This window comes from Plasmodium reichenowi, chromosome 10, assembly GCF_001601855.1.
Source record: "Plasmodium reichenowi strain SY57 chromosome 10, whole genome shotgun sequence".
NCBI lineage: Eukaryota > Apicomplexa > Aconoidasida > Haemosporida > Plasmodiidae > Plasmodium > Plasmodium reichenowi.
In genome coordinates this window covers 1,224,246-1,239,034 of record NC_033655.1, presented here as the reverse complement: position 1 = coordinate 1,239,034, position 14,789 = coordinate 1,224,246, and the positions used below count along the sequence as shown (strand labels likewise).

General features: G+C 17.8%; 5 protein-coding genes across 5 annotated transcripts in view; 4 read left to right on the top strand and 1 right to left on the bottom strand.

Moving 5' to 3' along the window:
- Positions 1–502: 502 nt before the first annotated feature.
- On the top strand, positions 503–5,812 carry PRSY57_1032200 (RNA polymerase II-associated protein 1, putative; the record flags this gene model as incomplete). Its single annotated transcript, XM_012907910.2, has 1 exon — positions 503–5,812. The coding sequence occupies one exon, from the start codon at positions 503–505 to the stop codon at positions 5,810–5,812; it is 5,310 nt and encodes a 1,769-aa protein (XP_012763364.2).
- Positions 5,813–6,779: 967 nt separating this feature from the next.
- On the top strand, positions 6,780–8,253 carry PRSY57_1032100 (leucine-rich repeat protein; the record flags this gene model as incomplete). Its single annotated transcript, XM_012907909.2, has 4 exons — positions 6,780–6,899; positions 7,145–7,275; positions 7,394–7,493; positions 7,675–8,253. The coding sequence occupies 4 exons, from the start codon at positions 6,780–6,782 to the stop codon at positions 8,251–8,253; spliced, it is 930 nt and encodes a 309-aa protein (XP_012763363.2).
- Positions 8,254–9,418: 1,165 nt separating this feature from the next.
- On the top strand, positions 9,419–10,750 carry PRSY57_1032000 (hypothetical protein; the record flags this gene model as incomplete). The annotated part of the gene is made up of 1 exon (XM_012907908.2): positions 9,419–10,750. The coding sequence occupies one exon, from the start codon at positions 9,419–9,421 to the stop codon at positions 10,748–10,750; it is 1,332 nt and encodes a 443-aa protein (XP_012763362.2).
- Positions 10,751–11,225: 475 nt separating this feature from the next.
- PRSY57_1031900 (conserved protein, unknown function) lies at positions 11,226–12,278 on the bottom strand (the record flags this gene model as incomplete). Its single annotated transcript, XM_012907907.1, has 1 exon — positions 11,226–12,278. The coding sequence occupies one exon, from the start codon at positions 12,276–12,278 to the stop codon at positions 11,226–11,228; it is 1,053 nt and encodes a 350-aa protein (XP_012763361.1).
- A 1,348-nt stretch (positions 12,279–13,626) lies between these two features.
- The window catches only part of PRSY57_1031800 (DER1-like protein, putative), a gene marked incomplete at both ends in the record, with an annotated part of 1,866 nt that continues 703 nt past the window's right edge, over positions 13,627–14,789 (top strand). The window contains 2 exons of the mRNA XM_012907906.2: positions 13,627–13,984; positions 14,147–14,374. Coding sequence (XP_012763360.1) covers positions 13,627–13,984; positions 14,147–14,374 — 586 coding nt within the window. The remainder of the gene's footprint in view (positions 13,985–14,146; positions 14,375–14,789) is intronic.

Genomic DNA, 14,789 nt, shown 5'->3' with positions numbered 1-14,789 from the left:
AAAAAAATGAATGCACAAAAAAAAATAATTGTAAAAATTTTTTTTTTATTTTTTATTTTTTTTTTAAAAAAGAAAAAAAAAATATTGTACAAATACAGAAAAAAAAAAAAAAAAAAAAAAAAAAAAAAAAAAAAAAAAAATTATTTTGTGCCTTAAAATAATACATATATAAAAAATATATATATATATATATATATATATACATATATTTATAGATGTTATATTTTTTTTTTTTTTGTAAAATATATAGAACCTACTTTTAATAAAGGATGTTATAAATAAATTAAAATAAAATAAGTATTTAAAAATATTAATAATTAAAAAAATATTTACATATATATATTTATACATTTATGTATAATTTATTTTTAAGGGAGTTTTATATCCTACAAAAATATTATATATATATATATATGTTATATCTTATTAATATTCACTTTATTATGCTTGTTTAATTCATTTCATTTTTTATATTTATATATTTTTTTTTTTTTGCCGTATCATGGATGACTCTTTAAACAAGCTGCAAGATAAATTAAGAAAAGAAAGAACCAATGATCAGTTCATTTTAAATAAATGTAATTTTAATATTATTGAACGATATGAAGATTCATCAAGTGAAGAAGAAAATGAATTTGAAAATAATAATAATAATAATAATAATAGTAAAGGAAAGAGCGATTTAAAAAATAATTATGAAAATAATAGCTTATATAATCAAAAGAAAGATAATATAATGAATGATAACAAGAATAACAAAAATAATGTAAGTAAAAACCAAAGCTGTACAAATAATCAGGCTTATACAACATATAATAATTATAAATATTTAAATAATAATGTTAGTTTCCCTTTAGCTTTACATAGAAGTATATTAAATTTACAAAAGAATAATAAAAATGAAAAACTACTGAAAGTACAAATTTGTGAAGATAAAGAGGTGACGACCATTAATAAGAATAATAATAATTACGAAAAAAATAGGATCAATTATAACAATATCCTTAATCATAAAAAGAACGTGAAATATAACGATAATAATTCTGATGAACAAATATCTATTAATGCAAAAAAATATATAAATGAAAAATATCACGATGATGCACAAAGCAAGTACAATCTTACCTTTCAACTTAACAAAAATGAAGTAGCAAAACTCGAATGGACCAATCCCGTTAAAGATGATGAAATAAGAATCATAAAAAACATCCAAGAAATTAAATTACATGAAATACGTTTTGATTTTCAAGGAAAACTAAGAATTCAAATAAATGAAAAATTATATAATGAAAAAGAAAATAAAATAATATTCAATCATTTTAATGGATTATATCATCATAATGAAGAACCATTAAATAGCGGATATACACTTCCCGAAATATTATATTTGTGTCAAAGTTCTTATAATAATCAAGTTTGTATTTCATTAAAAATTTTAAAACATGTTTTTATAAATATGCACATAAAATTATTATATATATATCCTGCATTTCAAAATATTTTTAATTCCAATTTTATGAAAAATAAATATTCTTATGGATTTACTTATAAACGATTTAGTAATTATATTAATAATGATTTAAAAATATTACAAAAATTACTTATTATCTTTAATTATTACTATAATAAAAATGTACAAATAAATTGTCTACATGCCTTAGCTAGCTATCTATTTCCAAATAATATTTTCCAAATAAATGATAATGTACTATTTAATGAAAATATTCACACAAATAATAAACAAGAAAAATATAATTTTATATTCTTTCAAGATTATCAATTATTTTCATATTTAAACTTTTTTAGTGATCTCTGCTTTTTTGTCGATGGATACAATATATATTTTTACTCAAACAAAAAATATAAAATCAAAAATTTTAAATTGTCTAATGTATATAATAAAAATGGTTTTGGTCATAATATTCTGAACAAGTCAGGTCAAAAAGGAGATCAGAATATTGAAGAGGATATTCCTGATGATTTGGAAGATCAGATGGAGGATATATATTTTTTGGATGAAAATAATGATATATATGAAACAAAAATAAATGAAGTCGATGCGAATGATGTATCGATTGATAAGAATGATATGTCGATTGATAAGAATGAGACGGTTCATAATTTTTCGAATTTTTTAAAAAGATATAAAGAAAAGGATAGCTCGTTGTTATTAAAAGAAGGAGAAGATGGTATTAATGATTTATATATTGATAAAATAAAAAGATGGAATACAAAAAAAAAAAAAAAAATTAATGATAAAAATGTAGATATAAATGTAAGTTATATAAATGTAAGTTATATAAATAAGAATAATCCTGTGGATCATGACCCCATTATACATAATGACAGTACTAGTAAACCAAATAATAAGAATTTAATGTCATTTTTTGAATATATGGATACAATTAATTATGATCCTTTAAAACTTAGAAACCTCAATTTTGAAACGATAAAATATTGTTATATGAACAAATATAATTATAATAAAATATTAAATAATATAAATAATATATTAACAAATAATTTTGCTATTATAGAAATAGAAAATAGTTGTGTATGCTTTTTAATTGGATTATTAATTAAGAAAAAACAAGAAATAAATATATTAAAAAATAGTGATTTAATAAAAAATATAGAAAAAATATTAGAATCCAAAATGGTTGGAACAGATTTATATCAAGAAAGATTAAATAAACAAAACAACAATAAAAATAATTTATTATATTCACATGAAGATATATTTATAAATCCTATACATATAAATTTTATTTATAATTTGATTACATTAATAAAATATATTATTATATATAATTATGATAAGGAAATATTAAATAAAATAGACATATTACCATTTCTGATGTTTTTCCGAACCTTACCATTTTTTATTAACAATAAAAATAAAGAAAAAGATATAAATGAATATATAAATATAAGCACACATAAAGATATTAAAACAAATACACACACCAATAAATATATAAACACGCCTTCTAATGAGGAGGCGTATTTTTTCATTTCAACAGAAGTTATTAAAATTTTCCGTCTTTTATTATATTGTAATATATATGTTGAATCTGTAGATTATTTTCATGATATAATAAATTACGTTAATAATTTGATTGTACACAAAAAAAAAAAAAAGGAGGAATGTCATATTTATAAAATGTTCTTATCTCAAGTTTATTTATATATAAGTTTGTATAATATTATGCATGCTGATAAAGAACTTTCCGGTCTTTTGTATCAAAATAAAATTATGATAACTTTAAAAAATTATGTAAATAATAATATTTGTTCTTCTTTAATTTATGATGATAATATTAAATCTATTACTAAATGGGATCAATATGAAAAAGACATTTCACAAAATGAAAAACATGATCGATTAAATGATCTATCAAAAAATGGTAGTACAGCATGTTACACGTTTAATATATTATGTGACTTAGAATTATTACATCAGTGTTACACGTATATATATTCTATATTTATAGCTACTAGAAAAATGAAAGATAATAAAATAAAGGACAAAAAAAAAAAAAATAATCATCTTAATATTAATAATAATATTGATAATAACATGAATGATAAGGAAGATAGATTTATAAATAATGAGCTTATAAAGAATATTTTAAAAAATATTAAAGTTGTGGTTTCATTTATTAAAAATAATTTGAAGCACTTACTTAATTTTTATATTGAAAAAGAGGAAGGAAATAAAACAAAGAATAATATAATAAGAACAATAATAAAAGAAATATGGGATGAATGTCCTTTTCCATTTAATTATGTGATATATAATAAAAGAGAAACCAATTTATATCTTTTCTTTTTAGTATATATACAGATATTAAATGTTATATTAAATATTTATTATATTTTAATACATATGGAACATATAAAAGAAGAAGCGGTTATGTTAATATTTATCAAAAGTATATTTGAGGATATAGAGGATGAAATATTAATTAATTTTATGATGAATGTATTTAAAGAAGAAAATATACTACAATCGCATAATATTTTTTTACCATTGGCATATTTGTTTTATAATATATATAAGATAAAATGTTTTTATAATAATAATAATAATAATAATATTATAAAGGTAGAGAAAAGAAATATGAACTTCCATTTATTATTATTTTATTCTTTAACATATTCTTCATCGTTATATTTAAATTTTGAATGCTTGAAGGAAATTTTTAATAATCCCTTTTTTTTATGTGATGATATAAAAAATGACACACCAATGAAAAGGATTACTCTCGATAATGTAGATAAAATAGAAGCAGAGAGATGTCATAAGAAAGAAGTTATTGTTAATATAAAAGAAGATTTAATAAATATAGAAAATAATAAAACAGAAATTTATATATATAAAGAAGATTTAATAAATATAGAAAATAATAAAACAGAAATTGATATATATAAAGAAGATTTAATAAATATAGAAAATAATAAAACAGAAATTGATATATATAAAGAAGATTTAATAAATATAGAAAATAATAAAACAGAAAATGATATATATAAAGAAGACATTGTTCCAAGTTATGGTAATTTAGAAAAAAAGAAAAAAGAACATATATACATATTAACCTTTTTAAAAAAATATATATCTAGTCGTAATAATAAATGTTTCTTATTTTTTCAAAGTAAAAAAAATCTTATCTTATTATTCGTTATAAACATTTTTAAGGCCTGTTGCAAAGAGGCTAATAAAATTAAAAAAGAAGAGAAATTAAATATAGAAAAAAATTTAGAATTGTTATTAAATCAATATTTTATTGATTTTTTATCAAACCATATGGACATCGACATATTTTTAAAAATATTTCTGTCCATATTTATGGTAGATAATTCAAAATCTATTGGAGACCATGTAAGTGAAGAAAGAAATATATACGTGTTATTAGAAAGAATAGCATATATATATATATTTAAAAGGATAAGTATAGCTTCGGACACACCACAAAAAAATAATATAAAATGTGGCAAAAGGGATAACACACACAATGATGATGATGATAATGATGATGATGATAATGATGATGATGATAATAATAATGATGATAATGATAATAATAATGATAATAATAATGATAATAATAATAATGATAATAATGATGATAATAATAATAATAATCATTATTATAATGGATGTGATACTATGAACAGTTTTACAATAAATTTGTCACCCACTTTATTTTTAGAAAAAATTAAGAATATAATTATAACATTTACTAATAACAACAATTCAGATATAACAAAAGATAAAAGTGTTTCATACAATATGGAACACTTAAATAAATTTAGAAATGAAAATAGAAGTATTATTACTTGTTATAATAATCCAAAAGAAATATTAATTAATCAAAATATTTTTGTTATTATTTATCAACAAATTATAGAATCATATAAAAGGGGTTGTTTTTTTAATCCTTTATTTTTATCCTTTTTATTTTTTTTTTCTTCTAGTTTCTTTCCAAAGGTATGTTGTGAATTATTTTTTAATGATGATGATTTAATAAAAATGTTAGCTAAAAATGTTTTTATACATTTTTATGATAATACTCATTATATTATATTTACAACTTCGACTTATTATGGAGAGGAACAAAATAATTATCTCATCAATATAACACATTTGTTCCCACCACTTTATTCATTTATAAAAAATACGACCCAAGAGGAAATTAACTTAAATACAAATTTGGAATCGTATTTTAAAAGTGTAAAAAAAGAAAATCTATATACAAGTTTGTTACACTTTATATTTTATATGAAGCAGGCCTTTTCACAAAAATAAAATAAATAAATAAATATATAAATAAATAAATAAATATATAAATATATATATATATATATATATATATGTGTGTTTATTTTTTTTCCTTTTTTTTTCAATTTTTGCATTAAAGGAAATAAAGAAATTATAACATTTTATGAACATATATATGATTATATATTCATATATAAAGATGTATTATATATAATATATATTATAAATAAATGCATCTTAAAAAAATTACTTGAGTAATCTTAAATCCATAATATGTACTTGAAAAGAGAAAATAAAAAATTACTATTTCGTATATGTAAGTATATATATATATATATATATATAATATATATATTTCTTTGTTTTATATTTTTTTGAAACTTTTATTTTAAACTTCTTTTAAATTAATCACCTTTATAAAAAGTATAATTTAAAATAATTATAAGTATGTATATATTTATAGATTTACAAATAATATTTCTTTTCTTTATTTTAAATATATCATCATAAGGTTTACATATCTTGAATGTGTTTTAAATAAAATAACTCGTACACTGATCGCATACAGCATCTCAAATTATATATATATAAAGAGAAAAAAAAATAACAAAATAAAACGTTAATATATATGTATGTATGTATGTATGTATGTATTTATTTATTTATTTATTTATTTATTTTTATGTAATATATTTTATGTACATATTGTTGAAGCTCATCATCAATTGATACACATATATTTATGTTTCATATTTCATCATTTAATTTAAAACCATAAAAACATTTTCATCTTTTTGATATATAATAAAAAATATATATATATATATATATATATATATATATATATATTTATTTATTTATTTATTTATTTGTTTATGTTTATATAATATATCCATCATATGATTAACACATTTTATATGCAATATTCATATATATCTACATCTTTTCATTATATACTAATTATATTACACGTATTTTAAAAAAAAAAAAAAAAATGGCTAGTTATAATGTGCTTGGTGAACTCACAACCTTTAACGAGGATGAAACCATAATTACACATCAATATTCAAGAATAAAAAAAATAGAAAACATTGAAAAATGTAAAAAGTTAAAAGTTAGATATAACAGAACAATCGCAAAAATATATATAAAAAAAAAAAAAAAAAAAAAAAAAAAAAAAAAATGATTATATATATATATATATATAATTATATATATATATATATTTATTTATTTATATATGTATTTTTCCTCTCATTTATATGTTCTCATTTTTAGAATTAAAATATGTTTTCATGAATATATACTTACATATATGTGAACATATATATATGTATATATATTTTTACATTATTGTAGACCCTCAAGCTTATATCCAACTGCATTGAGAAATTGGAAAATTTAGAAAATAATGTTCAATTAGAACATTTAGAATTATACGAAAATATGATAAAAAAAATAGAGAACATATCTATGCTTATTAATTTAAAGTAAATATATTTTTATCCCTATGAGAAACATTTGCACTTTGATGTATTTAATTATATGTATACATATATACACACACATATACATATATATATATACATACATATCATTTTTTTGTAGAGTGTTGGATTTATCGTTTAATAAAATAAAAATCATTGAAAATTTAGAAACTCTAGTAAATTTGGAAGAGTTGTATTTATCTAGCAACAAAATATCAAAGGTAGAAAACTTTAAAAAAAGAAAAGAAATCAAAACGTACAAAATGGTAGATGTATTAATCTTTAATGGTATTACATGAGTACAACCAATATATATATATATATATATTTATTTATTCATTTATTCATTTATTTATTCATTTATTCATTTATGTGTATATATTTTTATTTCCTTTTGTTTAGATCGAGAATTTACAGAATTGTAAAAAATTGAGACTTTTAGAATTAGGATATAATAAAATTCGAATGATTGAAAATATCGAGCATCTAACAAATTTAGAAGAATTGTGGCTAGGTAAAAATAAAATAGAACATATAAATTTACCTTACCTTCCTAAATTAAAAAAATTAAGTGTACAACATAACCGCTTAACAGATATATGTGAGAAATCTATAAAAAATATTTTATGTGTTGAAGAGTTATATATTAGTTATAATAAAATAAATCATATAATTGATACATTCAAAGATTTAAAACATTTAAAGGTTTTTGATTTGTCATATAATGAAATAAATAATATTTCTATTTGTTCCTATTTAAAATCTGTAGAAGAATTATGGTTAAATAATAATAATATAGACAATCTAGAAATGATCAAAAATTTATCGACAAATGAAAATTTAAAAACTTTATATCTAGAAAAAAATAAAATTCAAGATAACCTGAAAGAAAATTATAGAAAAACAATCATACATATATTGCCACAGCTAAAACAATTAGATGCATTACCTATTTCGTCTTCACTAACATTACAAAAATGATAATAAAATAAAAGAAATGAAAATGGTAAATAAATATGTATTATAAATTATATATATTATTTTAACTTCTTAATTGTAATGTCTATGTTAAATTTTTTTTTTTTTTTTTTTTTTTTTTTTGTGTGAAATAATAAAAAGGTATATATATATATATGTATATATATATATATATATATTATATATATATTATGAAGAAAAATTTTATATGTTATTTACATTTTTTTCGTTTCCTCTTTTTTTTATTTTTATATACAAGGTTAATTATATATATTATGTAGATATTTATATTACATTCCCCTATTCAAAAATTTATTATATATAATATGCTGTTCATTTTTTAAGCATATAATAATACACATACATTATTATATATATATATATATATATATATATATATATATATATATATATTTATATTTATTTATTTATTTATTTATATGTTCTATATTTATGATAAAACAATAAAGAGGCAAGATAAAAATTCACATTTAAAAAAAATTTATAAATGTATAATTTTTTTTTTTTTTTGGCGTCTTAAGAGATATAAACAAGAAAAAAAAAAAATAAATAAATAAATAAAGCACAAAAATTTATACATATATATATATATATATATATATTTATTTATAATGTATATATTTTTTTTTATTTATATATTTTTTTATATGTGGGTATTTTTATAATATACCTATATATATAAAATATATATATATATTATATATATATATATAATAATATATTATATTAACATTTTATTTTACCCTTATATATTTATTAATATATATATATAATATATTTAATCTTTATTTTTTTCATCAACTTTTTGAACAGTAAAAAAAACATACATATATTATATTTATATAATATATTATTACATTTAAATATATATATTTTTATTTATTTATATTTTTTTTTTTTACATTTCATTTTTATTTTATTTTTTATGTAATAAAAATGTTGAGGTTTATGAAACATTATTATATTTGAAAAATATAACAGTAATATTTTTCTTCCATATTTATTTATTATATATTATACATATATATATATATATAATAATTTATATATTTATATGAGAAATATAAAAGAATAAAAAAATAACATTATATATGAATATATATATTTTTAAATATATTTATAATATATAAATATTGAATATAACAAAATGAAAAGTAGAAACAATATTCATCATCATAAAAAGAAAAACGAAGTTAATAATACACTGGAAGAATATAAGGACATAATACCAGATATTGAAATTCAAATTGAGAACTTATTAAAAAAGTTTCATATTACAAAATATGATTATAAAATTACTCATTTTTTAATTGACATAATACAAAATGAATCCCTTAAAATATTAAAAAATGCCAAGCATATTAAGAAGAATATATATTATAATAATTATAATGTAAATGATGATAATATAAATTATTTTAATATTAATGAGGAATATATAAATAATAAGGAAAATAATGATAATATTTATAATGTGAAAGAAAATGCGCATATAAACCATGATACATTATACGAAGAAAAATATATACAAAAAGAGGAAGGGAAAATTAAGGATATAAATAATAATACAGATATGGAAAATATAAATGAAAAAAACTCACAGAATAAATGTAGTTCACACATGTTAAATGATTTATTGAACAATTTTAATGAAGATAGTGTTATAGAAAAAAGCTCACACATTGATGTAGTTAATAATATAGAGGACGAAAAGGTTAACATAAATGATGCTGAAAAGATTGATAATGAAAAGATTGAGAATGAAAAAATTGATGCTGAAAAGATTGATAATGAAAAGATTGATAATGAACAAATTGATGCTGAACAAATTGATGATAAAAAAACCGATGCTGAACAAATTGATGATAAAAAAATTAATGATGAACAAATTAATGATGAACAAATTAATGATGAACAAATTAATGATGAACAAATTAATGATGAACAAATTAATAATGAACAAATTAATGATGATAATATTTCAAATAAACCGGAATTATCATTATCGGATATTTTTAATACTATCGAATGCACAAGTAATAATATCCAAGAGCAAGAAAATAAAGACGAATTAATTAATAAGGATATACCACCCATTAATAAAACTGATAATAAAGAAAATAATTATATTCCTAAAAATAATCATCTAAACTGTAATGACAATAATCAAAAAAATTTACAAAATATTAGTAATAATAAAAATAAAATACGTGATGAAGTATTAATAATTGATGAAGAAAGTGTAAATCTAGCCATTAAAGAATATGTTCTCAAAACCATTTATAGAAAGAAAAATGTAGATTTCTTATATGAAAAATTGGAATTTCAACAAAAGGATAACCTTATGGTTAATAGAAATATAAAATATCCATCTGGTCTTCCTCCATATTTACCAGATGATTGTTCTGTTAATACCATATTACCATCATGGGATATAAAATATAACTTCAATTCTTCAAAACGAAAGATTAAAAAATAACGTAAAACCCCCCCCCAAAAAAAAAAAAAAAAAAAAAAAAAAAAGACACAATTAACAGGTTTTCTAATTATGTCAAATACAAAAGAAAAATTACAACAAAAAAAAATAAATAAATAAAACAAAAAAATGACAAAATGACAAAACAATATAAATAACTAAGGGATAAATTATGCAAATGTGTAAAAATAATATATTTCTAAATATTAGTACATTTTATTATATTCAAAAGGACATTAAAAATTACCAATATTTTCGTATTTGAATTATTTACCTGACTTGTTCAGGAAAAAAAAAAAAAAAAAAAAAAAAATAGCCATTTTTGATTTTAATACTTAATTATTATATTATATTATATTATTTATTTTTTTTTTGTCTTTTTATATATTTTATTATATATATATATATATATATATATATATTTTTTTTTTTTATTTATATTATATTTTTTTTGTTACATTATTATATATTTTTCACCTTAACTTTCCTTTTTTTTGTGAACTCCTAAATCCACGGTTTTAATCATTTGCATGATACCGAGAATTAGCTCCAATCCAATAATGATGATAATAATTCTTTCCAACCTTGAAGAATGTTTTTGATTAACATAATCAAGAAAGGAATTTAAATAATCAAATGTCCAAGTTAATCTATGGTTTAACAAATCAACTCTTTGTTTAATATCAAAGATATTAAGAATATTTAAAAATAATTTCTTTTGATATTCTAATTCCCATAATGTTTCTGGTACATCAAGTATATCTTGTTCAATATTTAATTCATATCTTAAATTATGTAAAGTAATTTTAGAAGAAAAAAGTTGTTTTGATAATAAATCCAAATTAGTTGATTTAATTTTTTTTTTTAATGTTTCGATATTATTATTTTCATAGAGTAATTTATTTTCAATTTTTTTTTCTAAATTATTTAATCTCACAGCACTCAATAATCCAAATGAAAAAGAAATCTTATCAGTAATTCTATAATTATTCATTGTTAAATAAATAATAGAATTTGATACATAACTTTTATTATTAACATTTTGTACTTCTAATTCTTCAAAATCATAATTATCTATATTTTCATTTATATTTATATAACTTTTACAAAAATATAAAAAATTCTTCATATTCTTTTTATTCATATTCCATATCACAACACATCCATTTTTAAAAAATACAGCTGAACTATTCTGTTGTTTAAAATATTCACAACTTTCTACATATAAATATGGTTCTTTATATAAAACATTACAACCAATATTTTCATATGCACTTTTCAATATATTCAAATTTAAAAAATTATTTAAATAATAAGCAATCACATTACATTCAGGATTATCATATTTATCATTTATAAATGGTTTTATATTTCCTAATAACTTCTCTCTTTTTGTTATCTTCTTTTGAGTATATATTTTATTAACACCTTTTTCCTTATTAATACTTTGATACCATTTTATATTATTATTTAAATATTTAGGTTTCCATAATTTAGTGGACTCATTAAAAATTTTTTTACAAACGATCATACTTTTTTTAACACAAAAAAATAAAATAAATAAATAAATAAATAAGTAAATAAGAAAATATAAGCTTAAAGAATACTTACATATGGGCATAAAATCTTGAACACGTTTATTCAAATATAAAAATATTTATATATATATATATATATATATATACATATATATGTTATTTCTTTTTTAGAGGTGTACACCTAGGCCTCTTGGAAATTTTATTACAAGAATATATTTGAAAAATATTACATATCCCAATAAATATTTAAGTTTAATAAAGACATGATTCATAAGCATATACATATATATATATATATATATATATTATGCATATAATTTTATCTGTATATATTATATAACAAGAACGAGTAATTAAGTATATATACTTAATAATAACAAATAATTACTATCCATTTAAAATAACAATATCCCCATTTTTAATATTATAACATATTCATAATTTAAATGTTTTATATGGAATTATTAATTTATAACATGTATTTACTTTTAAACACTTTAATAAAAATACATATTTTTCACTCATTGTAGAAAAAAATATATAAATGTATAAATATATATATATAATACATTTATGTATTAAGAAAAAATATATATTAATATTACATATATTCTTTTTATAACAAGATCATTTTATTTTTAACGCATTTCCAAAAAAAATAAATATAATATATATATATATGTTATATATATTATATATACGCATATATATTTTAATAAAATATATATACTAATTTTAAATATATATATATATTGTACAAAAAAAATAATAAATAAAATAAAATAAAAAAATAATAATCCACTTTTTTTAAGTAATAAGGTAAAAATATATATAAAACTTCAATCATCAGAACTTTTTAGATATAATAATATATATTATTATTTTCCCTATATTTACACTTTTCTCATATTTAATTTTTCTTTTTTTTTCTTTTTTTTTTTTTTAATAATTGAAATATCTTTATATTTATATAATAATATATTTTATAATTTTTTCTTATTTCATATGATACATTTTAATTTTTTTTATATTTTATTTTGAATTAAAAATTATAAATTCATTATAATATATATATATATATATATATATATATATATATATATATGTTATTCTTTTTAATAAATCACATATTATAATTATATGGGGAAAAATTCCAAATAAAAAAAAAAAAAAAAAAAAAAAAAAGTCCTAAATTGCTACATTGTATGCAAGAGAACAAAATAAATTGTAACGTTCTTTTTTTATATAGAGAAAATAATAAATGATTAATAACTTATAGTATTATATTATATTATTTTTTATTTATTTATTTCCAAGATTATATGAATAATACAAAATAAAATGGATATATCTGGCCCAGAAGTGTGGTATAATAATTTACCGAACGTAACAAAATATGTGATAACATTAATTTTTTTAGTAACCTTATTGATAACGTGTAATTTATTGAATGTTGTATATATCCTACTAGATTGGAATTTAATATATTATAAATATCATATATGGAGAATTTTTCTGAACTTTTTATATGTTGGTAAATTTTCCCTCTCTTGGGTATTCTTTATGTCATTATTTGCACAATTTTCATCATCATTAGAAAAAAATGGAATTTTCACATCTCCAGGATCTTATTTATATTTCATTACCATTCAATGTACCTTCTTATCTGTCATCAGCATTTTGTTTTATTGGCCACGAGGTAAAAAAAAAATAGAAAATAAAAATATTTTTACAAATTTTTATGCAAAATTTAGACATACATATATATATATATATATATATATATATATATATATATATATATATATTACATATTTTATTTTATTGTATTCTTTTTTTTTTTTTTTTTTTCCTCATATAGGTTATCCCTTTTTAGGAAACTCTCTCCTATTTGCAATAATATACTATTGGTCAAGAAGAGAAGCATGGAGTCATGTTTCCATTTATTTCTTTACTGTTAAGGGATATCAGTTACCCTTCGCATTAATTTTCTTACATTTAATAATGGGCCAATCTTTGTGGGTTGATATTATGGGCTTGTTATCAGGACATATCTACTACTTTTTTAGAGAAATATTACCAAGAGAAGGTACCATAAAAAAAGAGGAAACATAATTTTATAACCTCATTATTTATTTTTTATATGTAACTGTGTGTATTAAAAATATGTACATGAAATTTTAAAAATAGCTACCTAAACATATTAAAAATGTGTACAGGAAATTATAAAAATAGCTACCTAAACATATTAAAAATATGTACATGAAATTATAAAAATAGCTACCTAAACATATTAAAAATATGTGCATGAAATTTTAAAAATAGCTACCTAAACATATTAAAAATATGTACATGAAATTTTAAAAATAGCTACCTAAACATATTAAAAATATGTACATGAAATTAAAAAAATTGCTACCTAAACATATTAAAAATATGTACATGAAATTTTAAAAATAGCTATATTTTTTTTTTTTTTTTTTTTTTTTTTTTTTTTTTTTTTT